Source organism: Neomonachus schauinslandi, chromosome 1, assembly GCF_002201575.2.
Source record: "Neomonachus schauinslandi chromosome 1, ASM220157v2, whole genome shotgun sequence".
In the NCBI taxonomy this organism is placed as follows: Eukaryota; Metazoa; Chordata; class Mammalia; order Carnivora; family Phocidae; genus Neomonachus; species Neomonachus schauinslandi.
Genome location: NC_058403.1, coordinates 209,433,668 through 209,449,675, shown reverse-complemented (window position 1 = coordinate 209,449,675; position 16,008 = coordinate 209,433,668). Strand labels below are relative to the sequence as shown.

Sequence of the window (16,008 nt, the reverse complement as noted above, 5' to 3'; positions counted from 1 at the left end):
TGCCTCCTCACATGCTAAATGACCATGGACAAGTGACCTGACGTTTCTGAGCCTCACTCAACACACCTGTAAAATGAGGTTGATATCAGTGCTCACTTCAGGGGGGGGCTTTATAAGGATTAAGCATGATACAGGCGCTCTAGGAAGTGTGGAAGGACACCGCTGAAATTGCCGTTGTCTTTGGGGCTGCAGGGGGTGGGGGGTTTCACATTTACTCTAGGAATTAATGTATCATTAGAATGTCTTACAGTGCGAATGCCTCCATAAAAATAATTTCTTAAAACCATTTCGAGTAGTGCATAAAATGAACTTAACATGCTCAGTACACAGTAGGGGCCAAATAGATGGCTGCCGTTTCAACTAGAGTGTTCCAAACATAGACCACAAGTCCTCCAGCCAGCCAGCCAGCGGGCCACCGAGGACCTGGAGACCCTCCTCCACGGGTTTGAACAAAATGAGGATCCACCCACTCAGTCGTCAGGCATCTGCCTTCCGCTTGGGTTGTGATCCTGGGGTCCTGGGATCGAGCCCCACATTGAGCGGGCATCAGGCTCGCTGCTCGGCGGGAGGCCTGCTTCTCGCTCTCCCACTCCCCCTGCTTGTGTTCCTGCTCTCACTATCTCTCTGTCAAATAAATAAATAAAATCTTAAAAAAAAAAAAAAAAGAGGATCCACCCAGTCACTGCCAGGGCTTCACCCCAGGTCCAGACCCTCTGTTCTTTGGGGGACCCAGGGGAGGATGTATTTGGAGGAGGTGGGGTCAGCCCACCAAGCAAAGCACAGATGGGGTGGGATTAGGGTGAGGCAGGAGAGGGACACAGAGCCAAAGGGCACCATCAATCCTTGTCTGTGTTTTAAAATGTGATAGTTTTGTCCATCAGGGGACTTATTTTGCATGAATTTTGATTTTTTCTTAATATTGCATTTAGGGAGGGTGCCTGGGTGGCTCAGATGGTTAAGCATCTGCCTTCGGCTCAGGTCATGATCCCAGGGTCCTGGGATCGAGTCCCGCATCGGGCTCCCTGCTCAGCGGGGAGCCTGCCTCTCTCTCTCTCTGTCTCTTATGAATAAATAAATAAAATCTTTAAAAAAAAAAATATTGCATTGAGGGGCACCTGGGTGGCTCAGTCGGTTAAGCGTCCGCCTCTTGGTTTCAACTCAGGTCATGATCTCAGGGTCATGGGATTGAGCCCTGTGGCAGGCTCCACACTCAGCACAGAGTCTGCTTGAGATTCTCCCCCCTCTCCCTCTGCCCCTCCCCCAGCTTGGCCACTCATTTTGGGGTGATGGAATGTTCTGGAACTAGATACTGGTGATGGTTGCACAGCCCTGGGAATGTGCTAACTGCCACTGAACTGTACATTTTCAAAAGGTGAACCTTAGGGTACGGGAGATGCTCTCAATGTAAATCACTGCTTTGAACGGATGATTTACCTTATGAGCCCTAGGGATTTAGCACGCAGCGCTGTGAATACAGAGAGCAACATTGTATCATAATCATCACACTTGCTGAGGGACTAGAAAACCACCGAAAAGATATGATCATTATGGAACCAAAGGGAGGTGCTAATTAGGGCTACAACCACAATCATATCGCAATATATAAATGTATCAAATGTGGTATGGCTTAAATTTACACAACGTTATATGTCAAACATATGTCAATTAAAATAAGAAACATTATGTACTTTGATCCCTGAGATTTCGGGTGCCCCCTTAAATTTTGCTCAGAGGAATGCTTCACTTACCATGCCCTAATCCCAGCTTTATGGACAGAGACACCGGGGAGATGGTAAGGGGCTGAGACTGTTTGCTTGCATGAGACTGGCCCAGGAAGGAGAGACCGGAAGATCAGGCTCCTCAAGACCACGGCCACAGAACCTGCTTCCCGCGGAAACCAGGAAATCACCCACACCACTGCCCCACCCACAGTGGGGCACCTGCAGCTGCTGGGCCCACCCTCACCCTGGAACAGAAGAATTAAATCCAGCCCTGGGGGAGGAAAAGTATAATTCCCGACAGACAGGGATTTCTGGGCTTGAGCAGAACTTTTATACACAGTCACACCTATCCCCTCACCCTCAGCTGTCACCTGGGGCGTCCTGAAACTTTGCACGGACAGATGGGACTGCCAGATGTAGGGAAGAAAAGGGAAGAAGCACTGGGCTGGGCGACAGGGTTCAAGATAAGTTGCTAATTGGTTTCCCCAAAACCCAACTGATGCCTGGCTAACCAAGCCACTGGGCAATGAGTGGAAAAGGTGCAGCTGGCCCAGCTGGTTGGCAGTTACCCCAAAGGGGGCTCATCTTACCTCCTGGGCCTTGCTCTCCACCCCCTTCTCCCCAGCCGCATGCCTTCCACATAGGCCAGGTTGCTACCCCCTCCTCTCCATGGGCACCCAGTATTCCCACCTTCCCCTTCCAGTCTGCCCCCCTACCTCGAACCTCAGGAATCTCTTCTGCCAGAAGCAAATCTAATCATGCCCCTCTCCTGCTCAATATTCTTTGCTGGTTCCCCATAGCCCTAGAGCTAAAGGATTTTCCCAGAACCCCACTGACAGTTGGACCAAAGCTCTGCTAACCCCTCAGGGCTCCTCACTGCACTCCCCAGTCCATTCTATTCCTGCATGCCTCAGCACTTTCCCATCCACCTCAGGGCCTTTGCACGACCTGTCCTCTCCACCCAGAACACTGTCTTTCCTCTTCTTTCTTTAGTTGATGCCTATCCCTGCTTCAGATCTCACCTCTGGGAAACACTGTGTCACCACCCAGGTGCGTCAGGCCCACCAGCATCAGGCTTCAGTCCGACCTAACATTTATCAGGCTTATACATTCTATCTGCATGTGTGACCCAACCTGTGTTGGCCTCTCCCAGCAGACTATGACTTTCAGGAAGTAACTGGAACTGGCATGCAGTAGGTTCTCAACCAACACTTACCTGCTGGTGATTTCAGAACTTTCTGCCCAGCAGAAAGAAGAAAGAAGAAAGACATTAAATGCAAACAGAAAGAAGAATTTCAGATCGTGAAAAATGCCCTGAAGAAAATGCAACAGAGCGATGTGACTGGTGATCACAGAGGATCTGAAAAGATGAGAGAAGAGCATTCCAGGCTGAGGGAACCACGAGGGTAAAGGCCTGGAGGCAGGACCAGCTTGGTGTGTTTGAGGAACCCAGTAGAGCCACTGAGGGGGAGAGAGGAGGAGGTGAGAGCAGGGAGGGGATGGGGCGTGTGATGAGGGCCTTATGGGCTGTGACAATATTGAACTTTACCCAAGCTTTGTGATCTTAGAAAACAGAGAAGGTTAGGGAATCCCCCCACCCTTCGTGTTCTGGGAAACTGCTTACTGCAAGGAACACCCTCCCGTATGACTTAGATTAGACTCCCAGATGCTCCCTGTGATGGTTAGTTTTATGTGCCAACTTGGCCTGGCCACAGGGTGCCCAGATACGGCCAAACATTATTCCGGGTGTGTCTGTGAGGGTGAAGGTGTTTGGGGATGAGATCAACATTTAAATCAGTAGACTGAGTAAGGCAGATTGCCCTCCCGAATGTGAGTGGACCTCATCCAATCAGCTGAGGGTCTGAATAGAACAAAACAATGACCGTCCTCCGAATAAGAGAGAATTCTACCTGCATGATAGCCCTCAGACTGGCTTACTGGCTTTGTTTTAGCCTTCGGACTTGAACTGAGACCTAGCTCCTCCTGGGTCTCAAGCCTGCTGATTCACCCTGCACTTCTCAAGTCTTGAGAGCCTCCATAATCACATAGACTAATTCCTTATAATAAAGGTATATACCAGGCTTAGATATATCTCTAGATAGATCTCTAGATAGACAGACATAGATATAGATGTTTATCTGTCTATAGATCTATCTAGATAGTTATCTGTAGCCTGGCATACGTATATCTATCTATATCTACTTATAGATATCTAATAGATAAAATTTTTATATATACACACACACATAGACATTAAAGACATATAATGTATAAAGATACCTGTAAATATCTGTAGATCTAGATATATCTCTATAGATCTCTAGATATGTGTAGTATATAAATATTATATAGATTACAAATATATGTAGAGATAGATATCTAACTATAGATTTTTGGAGAGATAGGACAATAGAACCACAGACAGACACATACATACATACAACATCCTATTGCATCCTACTGTTACTGTCTCTCCGGAGAATCCCAATGCAAACTTCCTTGATTACCTATGACAAGGCCAGATGGAGACCCTCCAAATTCCTACTTGGCCTCAGAAGTGATCAGCCGAAGTGCTTGTCCCCTGTGATCCATCAGAACACAATGCTTTTTAACCAAATTTTGGTTCAGCTCCTTTCCTTTCCCCAGGGCCCTGAACTCAGGTGCTCCTCACCTGAGCCAGCAGGTATCCTCTCCAGAGAACAGGCCGGCCCCAGGGGGACACCCTCTGATCCGCTTTCCCATCACACTGTCTTTCCATCCCACCTCCCCAACCCTGGCTCTTGCCAGTCTTATTCACTCCTCTCTATAAAAGAAAACTGCCTTGTGCCTGAGTCTTGAGAGGCTTGCAGACCTCGTGGTCCGAGTGCTCACTCCCTTTCCTCTCCCCTGACCTTTTGAATAAAGGCTCTCCTGCCCAAACTCAGATTTGTGTTTCATTCACAGTTGCATAGAAGGCTTTGGATTTTCTTTCTAGGAGCCATAGGGAGCCATGGGCGGACTGAGAGCAAGCACGTGACACATCAGGGCCACCTGAGCTGGTGGCCAAGTTGGGAAGTCGGCAGATTCAAGCTGCATTTTAGGAGATGAATGGGCAGAGCATGAGTTAGAGGCAGTTCTCTGGAGGTCCCAAAACCTCCAAGAGTGTCGTAGTTTGTGGCTATAACAGTCAAGGAAGGTGGCTCAGCATCTGGAGGAGTAGAGTAAACTGGGGATGGAGGGTGCAGAGTGAGGGTTCCCAGGAAGGTCGTTCATCAGGAAGGCTTAGAAACACAGAGCATCGGACTGGGGAAACTGAGGCACAGGGCCATGCAGCGACCCATCAGAGGCCAACTAGCACATCCACGGCAGAACCAGGATTCGAACCCAGGTTCCCTGCCTCCCAGCCCCAGCTGGTCCCACTGCTCTCTGTTTCCTGTGGAACTGGGATTCAAATGACCCCTGGGTTTGAACACGGGGACAGGAGTGAGGGCATTCTGGGTGGGGGAACAGAGAGGGTAAAGGTGCAGAGGCTGGAGCAGGGAAAGTAAGATGCCGGAAGTGGATAATAATAGCAGCTAGCATGTATCAGGCGCCCCCTACCTGCCAGACAGTGCTCTAACCACTATCAGGGGTTGCCTCCTTCACTCCTCCTTCTGCGGTAAGAACTCTCATCTCTATTCTATGGAAGGGGAAACTGAGGCCCAGAGAGGCAACGTGAGGCCTCAGAAGCAGTGCAGAGCCCTCTCCCCTCTTTCTGAGGACCCGGGCTGGGAGGGGGCAGTTTCTTCTAGTCTTTGCCCCCATCACCAGCCCCCACCCAGTCCCAAGACAGGAAGACAGTGGCCAGGACAGCCCTGCTAGAGGGCGGGGGAGGAGCCAGGCCAAACCACGGACAGGATTTCTCAGAATTTACAGTAGAGGGGAGGGGAGGGGAGGCTGGGGGAGCCCCCAGGGCCCACAGCAGTGGGGAGAGAGGGGGCGATGGGGGGCCCACACCTGTGGCCACATGGGAGGGGGCCCCACTCTCCTCCCTCCTCCCCTATCTTTGAGCCTTCAGCCCACCCCACCTCCTGCCACATATGGGGAGATTTGAGGGGACCCCTGCACACCCAGGCTCTAGCCCAAGTGTGCATGCGTGTGCTACACTCAGGTCCCGAGCACACACGTGCACAGTCAGGCTGGAGTGTGTGAATGTGAGTCATCCCCACCCGGGCAGCCCCAGGCATTTCACCCCGGTCACCCAAGCACCCCACAAGGCTGGGGCGGCAGGGTTGCCTTCCCCCCGCCCTCTGAGGGCCACGTGTCCAGGCTGGGGTCTGTTGAGGGCACCTCCTCCTACATCCCCTCTGCATGCTGCATGGGTCCCTGGTCTCTCTCTGCCCTCCCAGTTCCCAGATGCCTGTATGTCTTCCGTCCTGCATCCTCTGGACATGGCAGGATCGCCGGCACTGTTTTAAATTGGGGTGATATTCACACAACATAAAATTCACCATCTTACAGTGACCAATTCAGTGGCACCTGGTGCATTCACAGGGCTGTGCAACCACCACCTAACATTTTCATCGCCCCAAAGGAAACGCAGTACCAAGGCCACGGCCTCCACCAACTCTCCACTCCCAGCCCCTCACGGCCACCAACTGCCCTCTGTCTTCTGGATATTTCATATGAAGGGAATCACACAACATGTGGCCTTTGGGGACTGGCTCCTCTCACTCATGTTTTCCAGAACTCAGTTCAGATATCCTCCGAGGGAGCTTCCCTGAGCGCCCCCCCCCCAAGTCCCTGACTGCCACCACCTCCTGCTCTCAGCTCACAGCCCTCAGCGGCATCTGACATAACCTGTCCATCTCCTTCATACTCATTCACTCAGAGTTTGTCCATCTCCTTCTCAAAAGGGCAGGCGCCGAAGGGCAAGGAATTGGTTTCATTCTCTGGGAAGTCCTGAATGGATGAATGAATGAATGAGCCATGTGACATTCTCCTTCTTCCTTGTCTCCCTCTGCTCCATAGCATGACCCCTGCTTCCTTGTCAAACCTTGATTCACAGTATTTATCATCCACCGATTGTGTGACAGGCCCCTTCCCAAATACCAGGGATCCTGGGGTGAACACACCGAGAGGCTCCCCGTCCCCATGCTGCCTTTGTCCTCCAGGCAGGGACAGGTTATCACACCTGGTGACATGGGATTTAGCTGCAGTCTAAGCTGTCACTAGGAGAATCAACTGTCGTTTATTCATTCAACAAATATGCATTGAGCACCTACCATGTGCAGGGTCAGTGTAAATAACCAGAGGCATATTACTAGAGCAGGTGTTCAGGGAAAGCCTTTCCTGAGAAAGTAGCGCTTGAGCAAAGACCTGAAGATGGGAAAGGAGAATCATTCAAAGACGCAGGGAAAAGCATTATAGCAGAGGAAACAGCAAGTGCCGAGGTCTGAGGCAGAAAAGGACTTTATGGAAAAGAAACATGCACGGCGTTAGGCAAGGTGCGTAACTGCTCCAAGCCTCAGTTTCCTCATCTGTTAATGAGGATAATAAAGATGAAGCCTTTTGCAGAGGGCAGGCGAGACAAAATTCAAGGTGGCCAGAAAATGAGCCCACTTGTCCTGGGTGACAGACTCCTGGTATCATGGTCATCATGGGGCAGGTGTAAACCTCTACCTCCTTCTCACCTCCCAGCCTTGCACGGCTGTCCTCCCCACTGTCGCCAGCCAGAGCCACCTTATCTCTGGATTATGCCCATGTCTTCTGATTTACCTGAGCTCAGGTATTCCTGGTCACTTCCTCACTGACCTCCCCCATCTCAGCGGCCCTTCGCCTTTCTGGTGTCCCCCACACGCGCCTGACGGCCTGTCCTCCCATGTTTGTCCAAAGGGGTGATAGTGGAAGGCAGCATGATTCCTCCTCATGGAACAGCTTTACCGGCCCTCCCCTCAGGTCTCAGAGAGGGTCAGAAACAGGGATGGGATGAGCACCCTGGTTCCAAGGGAAGGCGGCATGTGACTGCCCTTGGGGAGATAAACCACACCGACACTGTGGTCAATCACCCCCTTTCTCAGACAGTTAGCCAGCTCCCCTGCGCTTATGTGGTGGGTTTATTTATTTTCACTCAGCCTCACATGCCACAGGATGGAGTGGGGTGGGAGGAGGGACAGTTACAGCAGAAATACACTCAGAAACTCCCCGGCACCCCCATCTCACTTACAGAAAAAGCCACGGCCCACAGATCCTGCATGAGCTGCCCCCTCACCTCCCATCCTCACCTCCACCCTCTCTCCCCCTCGCTCACTCTTGCTTCACCCCAACAGGCCTCCTCCATGTTTCTCCAACTCACAAGGCAGAGTCCTGCCCCAGGGCCTTTGCATGGACTGTTCTCTCTTGCTTAGGCAGTGACATTTCTCCAATACATGCATGACTCCCTCAAGCCTCTGCTCAAATGTCACCTTCTGGGCAAAACAAGGGACCTCACCTCCCTTTTTCAATTACTATAACCCACCCACTGCCTCATCTCCTAAGCCCTCTGCCTCTTTTTTCTCCATGATACTTACCACCAAGGATTCTACTTTTCTTGTTTATTTATCTGTCTCCCCAACTAGGCTGCTAGCACCACAGACGCAGGAACCACATTGTTTTGTTCACTGCTCTTTCCTGTGCCTTAAACATCATATATGATCAAGAAATATTTGCTAAGTGAGTAAATTAATTTTTTTTAAGTAGGCTCCACACCCAGCATGGAGCCCAACGTGGGGCTTGAACTCACAACCCTGAGATCAAGACCTGAGCTGAGATCAACAGTTGGACACTTAACCAACTGAGCTACCCAGGTGCCCTGAGTAAATGAATTTTTAGAATGAATGAATGAACGAACAGTTGTCATGGTTGAGCCATAAGTTTGGCCCCGAAGCCCCTGGTGACCAAAACAAAAACTGAAACAGGATTAATTACAGTCTCCATGTGGATAAACAATCCAGTTCCCAGAGGAAGGCCCTGTGCCAAGCCACATAGGTATTTCCTCTCACTTAATCTCCATAAGAAGCCTCTGCGGGGTGAGTATATTTGGAATCCCCATTTACAGATAAACAAGGAAGGCCTGATGATATGCATGAGGCCACCCAGCCAGGACGGGATGCTGCCCAGCTCCCAAACCCATCTGCTCACCACTGCACCAACTTCTCCCAAACTGGTCTATTGTAAGAATCACCCAGGTGCTAATAAAAAGTGCATATTCCAAAGCCTCTCTCCTGGAAAGTCTGATTCAGGGGATTTATAACTAAACAAGGACCTCTAGGTGATTCTTCTGATCAAGGAAGTTTGAATAATGGCATTTCATGCAACAGAATGAGAGAAAGACAGAAAGAGGCTGGTTAAAAGCAAAACTTGAAAACATTTATAGGAACTTTTAAGAGACTATGTCTATGACCTTGAGACATGGAAGGGCTCTTCAACAAGACAAAACAATGTACGAACCATTAAAAAAGATTGATAAATTTGGATACATCCCATTTTCCAACTTTTGTTGAAATAAAATACACGAGGAATAAAATGAAAACACAACTCAGGTGAAAAGTCTGTGATGTTCATATGTGATCTGGAATATATGAAGAGCTCTGAGAAATCAGTAAGAAAAAGGTAAATATCCTGACAGAACAGGCAATTCACAGAAGAGGAAATCCAAGTGGCCAATAGATTTTGGCAAAGATGTTCAACAGAGGAATGTAGGTTAAACCACTTTACACCCTCCGAATAGGCAAAAATCAAATTGCCCATCAAAACCAAGTGTTGGCAGAACACAAACTTCCTTTACATACAAGGAATTGCAAATTGGCAATGCCACTCTGCAGAACATTTTGGCAATATCAAGGTTGAAGACAAGCACCCCCAGCATCCACAGTTCTACTCCTAGGGATACACCATCAGCAAACTGTGGCCAACGGGACACATCTGGCCACACCTGTTTTGGGAAATAAAGTTTTATTAGAACACAGCTACACCCACTCGTTTACATATTGTCTATGGCTGTTTTCATGCTACAAAGACAGGGCAGAGTAGACACAACAGTGGCTGTCTGACCCACAAAGCCAAAAGTATTTATTCTCTGGTCTCATAAAAGAAAATTTGTCAACCTCTGCTCTGGATTGATTCTTCTCAAACTTTAATGTGCATGTGGGTCTCCTGGGGATTGCATTAAAATGCAGGTTTGATTCAGCTGTTCTGGGAGGAGCCTGAGAGTCTGCATTTCCAGAGGGCTCCCCGGTGTTGCTGGGCTGCTGGCCTGTGAACCATGAGTTGAGTAGGTAGAAAGGATCCAGGTAACACAGAGTTCAGCCATGATGTGTCTGTGAATCCTTGATAGACAAGGCAGAGAAACGTGTCCTCATCAGCATCTTCAACTCCTTTGATCTCTGCCCCCAGCAATCACCAACCAAGCGGGCAGAAACTTTCACTCAGTGTGTATTGTACACACTCTACGTGGGTCAGACATGCCTGAAGCAGGAAGGCAATTTCACACATTCATAACCAAAGAGATCCCACTAGATGTGAGATCTAGGGTGTTCTAAATGTTTATGCACGTTTCCCCTTGCAAACTCTTCAGTCTGGAGCATCATTTCTCTCATCCAGTTTCTGTGTGACACACATGGGAGCTGAAAAATATATCTGTTGAAAAAAATATGTATTTGATGAAGAAATGTTTCATATTCAGTTCCAAGGGTCATCATATATAAATAGCACTGACAAAAAAAAAAAGAGCCAGACCAAAACAAAGGAAAGAATTTTAAAGAATGAGAGGATATTTCCCCTGAAGAGAGTACTACTCTGGGGCTGGGAACATGAGAGCTTTCTAAAAAGGCAAAAAGGGAGGGGAGTTAATATTTGTTGAACACTTGCTATGTATAAAGTGCCATGCACACCATAAATGAGATTTAGTCTTCTCAAACTATGTGAGGGGTGTGTGGTGGTCTCTCCTTTGGAGAGGAGGAAACAGAGGCTTCTACCATGCCAGCTACCTCCGAGCAGAGGGAGGGAAGTGGGAGGGGGTTCTGAGCGGCCCCCTGTGGCTAGAACAAGATCAGAGTGGAAGTGTGCAGGAAGCAGGTTTTGACTCTAGAGAAGGAGTGGTGATGAGTTTTAGAGGAAGTGAGTTCTCCATCCCTAGAGGTATTCAAGTAGACTGGATGAGCACCCATCAAGAGACTCTGAGGGTCCCTTCTAATGTGGAAAGTCTATGATTTGCTTTAGGCAGATTCATCTCTGGGCTTTTCCAACTGGGGCTGGAAGTTTAAAGGGGGCCTGAGTGACCCAAGTGTGACCAGCCCCTGCTCTTGTGTCTACAGGACATGAGCGAGCTGGTCCCAGACACCTCAGACACCTCAGACCCCAACCAGGTGGCACTGTCAATAGCAAGCACCAAGTCACCCACATCTCCCCGCAGTGGGGTGCTACACAGCCACCCCAACCTCTTTCTTCCCTCTCCCTTAAGCATTTTTTAATATCCCTCTGGTCAGAGCCAGAACATCATTAAAGGCCTTTGTGCAGGATTAGCCACAGCTGTGTGGCACCTTTGTGTTGGAGGTCAGCTCCTCTGCACCCCCAGTCTCCGCCCTCCCAGCTAGGGGCACTGGCTGGGGAGAAACAGGCCAGAGCCTCTCCCTCCAGGAAGCCCTCCTTCCTGCCTCCCCAGGACACTCTTGGGAGACAGGAGTCTCTGAGCCAAAACCAAAGGCATTGGATATCTCCCACCTGTGATGGCCAAGCCTACCCTGGCTACAGCTGTGACCAGCAGGATGGGAGGCCCAGTCGGGCCCTTGTTCTCTGCTCCTACTGGAAGGCCAAACACTCAGAGCATGGCGGGGTGGGGGGGCGCGGGGGAGATGACCTTGCCCAGTCCCAGCCTGGAACCAGAACCAAGGAGTGAGCAGGTAGAGAGGGGCCAGGCAGTGATGTGTGGGTTCCCCATGCTGCCCAGTAGGAGCAGTGCTCCTGGCTGGCACACATTTGTGACTGCAATAAACCCAGAGTGACCAAGAACGGCCCAGCTTCAGGGGCTGCTGGGGGTGTGCCTGAGGCCCAATAACCCAGCTGGCCAGGGCAGCCAGGGCTGAGAGAGTGCATCAGCCCAGAGGAGTGCTCCCTCTTACCCAGTTCTCCCCACAATCAAAGTTGGGGGCTTTTCATCCAGAATCTAATAAAAACTTTGATTTTTTTTTTCTAAAAAGTGGTGCCTGAGTGAGAAACTGGGGAGGGAGGGTCTTTGATGAGCTCTAGGGCTCCAGGGTCCCTGGGGGAGCTTCTCTGCAGCGGTCCCTTCTCCTGTCCGCCCGGGAGTGTGTGTGCTGGGCCTGAGACGGCCTCGGGGGCTGTGGGCAGCCAGAGAGAGAGAAGAAATGGACTCCCACCCCACCCCACTCCCAATATTGCTGACCTGTTCCTGTGGTTCAAGACCCTGACCCAAGACACAGAGGAAGCCATCTGAACTGGGTGAGACTGACTCCCAAATGAGGGGGTAAGTGAGCCCCTTAGGAGAGCCCAAGACACAAGGATTCAGACACCCTGAGACATTGCCTCCTCCTTCAGCAGGACCCTCAGTATGTCTATCCCCAAACCCCCACCACTACCTCCAGAATAGGAACTGCAAAGCCAGGAGAGTTTCTTCACACTTGTCACTAAGCTGAGCACAGAAGGAGGTCCAAAGATCATGAGCGGGTGGGCAAGGGGGCAGGTAAATTGTGAAAGTAAATGGGTGAGAGAATGAATGAATGGATGGATGGATGGATGGATGGATGGATGGATGGATGGATGACCGAACGAACAGATGAGCACACGAATGAGTGATTAAATGAATAAATGAAGGAAAGAAGGATAGATGGATGAAAGTCAGGGAGGGAGGAAGGAGGGAGAGAAGATGGAAGAAAGGAAGGAAAGGAGGGCAGGAGGAAAAAGGGACTACCCAAAACACATATTTTAGGCAGGATGGGAACCAGGGTATGATCCAAGATGAAACCCCATCCCCTCCTCCCAGAGGCCTGAACACTGAGAAGTGGACCCCTCCAAGGCCCTTGCCCAGCCTGGGAGCTGAGTCAGGGGCAAGCCACTCATCTTCCCCCGACACACCCATGCTCAGTCCCAACACCGCCTTGCGGGCCTGGCCCTGCCCAGGGGAAACCCTCAGAGGGGGCCCCGGCCATTCCCCCACCCTGGAGGTCCTCTGCCCAAGGCTTGGGATTTGATTCGCAGTTTGTGGGGCAGGGAGGGCTGAGCAAGACCCTCGAGATTGTTCCCTGGGACAGGATAGGCCATCCCAGGAGGCAGCTCCATTGGATCAGCAGTGGGTGTCAGCAACTCATCTGAGGGCCCAGAGGCCTGGTAACCAGAGGCCATGGGTGACCACAGCCCCCAGAAGGGCCTGAGCTCTGGTCTGGTCCCCCCATGCCCATCCAGGAGGTGACAGCTGAAGAAGGCAGCTGGGAGGGCAGCCTGCAAGGCCATGTCCATTCTCTTGGGGGTGGGGGGAACAGGGTCCTGGGGGCACCTGGGGGAAGCGGCCAGACCAGTCCACTTGTGAGCCACCAGGCAGCCCCGGCATCCTGGAACCCCAGTGTCCAGAGCGCATGGCCTCAAAAGGCAGCCATGGGAGCCAGGGAGGGAGGGGAGTGGCTGGGCCCTAGGGTGGGGGTCTCCAGTCCAGGGGGGCTCCCACAGCAGCGCCTGCAGGGGCAGGGTCCGGGAGCCAGCGACGGAGGGCAGAAGGCCAAAGCGATGCCTGAGTGCCCACAGCTCAGCCCTGAGCAGAGCATTCTCCTCCAGCAGCGTGGCCAGCCTGCCTTCGAGGGCCGCGTCGTTGAGACGCCGCTTCTCCCGGGATCTCTTGGCTGCTTCATTGTTTTTCCTCCGCTTCTCCCAGTAAACCTTGTCCTTCTTCTCTTCGGGCATGAACTCCCGCTGCCGCCGCACAACTGAGCCCCTGCCCCTCAGGGTCTTGCTGCGACCCTGAGATACAACTGGGAGGCCCGAGAGACCCACGTCCATGGCTGCCTGGGGGTCCTGGGGAACAGGAGAGAAGTCTTAGACAGGAGGCAGGAGGCTGACCTGGATGACTATCTCTCTAATTTATCCTGAGACCCCACCGTCACTGATGGGGGAGGGCACAGGTGGAGTGGGAGCCCTACTGGAAACCAGGATGGAGGCAGAGGGGGGATGTAATGGAAAGGGAAGCTGGTGGATGGTTTGGCGTCTGGCGGAGTAGTTGGGGAGGCTGCCAGAGAGACCACATGGCTGGAAAAGGCTTAAGAACAGACCACAATCTTTATGGAGAGCTAGTAGGGCACCCTATTCTCTCGGAGGATGCAGACTCCTTCCCCCAGGGTTCTTACCACTGAGAAGATCAGCTGACAAGCCAAGGGTTCAGTTCAATCTGAGTTCCAGGGTAAGATCCTTGGAGATTCAGAGGGAGTTAGAAAGAAGGCTAAACCTAGAAAGAAAGAAAATGTGTCCATGGAGTAAAACTGAGCCAAGTTGGGGTCAGAAAATAAGCCACTATTCATCTGAACTGTGCCAAGGTTGTGTCCCAAGATCTCCTCAACATGTGGCCAGAATTTTGCATCTGCCCATCTGCCCATCCATCCACCTACCCATACATTCATAAGGTGATCTATTCACCTGTCCACTCACTCAACTGTCCATTTATTCATCCCTCTAACCACCTATTCAACCAACTCACCATCTATCCATTTATCCACTCAACTACCCATCCACCATCTTATTTGTCCATCCATCCACTCATTCAAACATCCATCTATCCCCCAACCAATTACAGAGTCATCTATACATCTACTGCCCACATGCTCATCCATCTAACTGTCCAGTCACTGATAGATTCATTTTTAAAAATAATATTGTGCCTACAGGTAACAAATGAAGAAATAGACAAATCGGGCTCCATAAAAAATCTTAAATTTTGTGCATCAAAAGATACTGCCCTTAAAGTAAAAATATAACCCACAGAATGGGAGAAAATATTTGCAAATCGTATGTCTGGTAAGGGATTAATATCCCAGAACATACAGAGAACTCCTACAACTCAGCAACAAAAAAAACAAACAACCCAGTTCCAAAATGGTCACAGAGCTGGAATAGGTCCATAAGCAGACAGGATGGTCAACATCACTGACCATTATGGAAATGCAAATCAAAACTACAATGAGATACCACCTCACATCCATTCAGATGGCTACCATCAGAACAAGACAGAAAATAGCAGGTGTTGGCCGGGAAGTGAAGAAATCAGAACCCTCGTGCACTGTGGGTGGGAATGTAAAATGGTGCAGCCATTGTGGAAAACAGTATGATGGTTCCCCAAAAAAATTAAAAATAGAATTTCCTATAATCCAGGAATTCCTCTTCTGGGTACATACCCAAGAGAATTGAAAGCAGGGTTTCAAAGAAATATTTGTCCACCTATCTTCATAGCAGCATTATCTATGATAGCCAAGAGGTGGAAGCAACCCAAGTGTCCATTGACAAATGAATAAATAAGCAAAATAGGGTCCATACATACAATGGAATATTATTTAGCCTTAAAAAGGAAGGCCATTCTGACACCTGCTACAACATGGATGGACCTTGAGGACATTGGTTCAGTGAAATAAGCCAGACAGAAAAAGACAAGTGCTGTAGGATGACTTCTTGGGGTAGTCCAAGTCATAAAGACAGAAAGTAGAATGGTGGGTGCCAGGGGTTGAGGGGAGAGGAAAATGGAGAGTTATGATTTAATGATTTAATGAGTATAGAATTTCCAGCTTACAAGTATATGGTAGTGATGGCTGCACAAAAATGAGAATGTATTTAAAATCCCTAACTGTATACTTAAAAATGGTTAAGACAGTAAATGTTATTATGTGTCTTTTACCATAATAAAAAAAATTTTAATAATTATACTAATGTATCTTTACTGAGAGCCAAGCACCTTGCCGTCCATATATTCACTCAATGGTCTCACTCCCTCCACCCTCAACTTGTCCATTCCTTCAACTATCCAATAAGTATCCCCACCCCGTGTCATCCAGCCTTTCACAAATACATTCATTCATCTGTATATTCATCCATGGGTCCATCCATCTACCCAACCACCAAAAATCAACCCATGAGAATTTGCCATGTACCTAGTTTTGAAGAACCAGAACATGAAGAACAGGGGTGGGAAAAAGAATCAAAATCATAAGATTCCAAGCTCCTAGGGTTGGGAGCTGGAAAAGATGCCCAGGGTCCCAGGGATACTCCAAGAATGGGGAACACCTCCTTAGCCTCAGCACAG

The 16,008-nt window shown here is 49.9% G+C and overlaps 1 protein-coding gene across 1 annotated transcript; it reads right to left on the bottom strand.

The window, feature by feature from the left end:
* Positions 1 to 12,727: 12,727 nt before the first annotated feature.
* Positions 12,728 to 13,724, bottom strand: NFILZ (NFIL3 like basic leucine zipper). The gene has a single exon (XM_044918310.1). The coding sequence runs from the start codon at positions 13,722 to 13,724 to the stop codon at positions 12,864 to 12,866; it is 861 nt and encodes a 286-aa protein (XP_044774245.1). The 3' UTR covers positions 12,728 to 12,863.
* Positions 13,725 to 16,008: the final 2,284 nt, after the last annotated feature.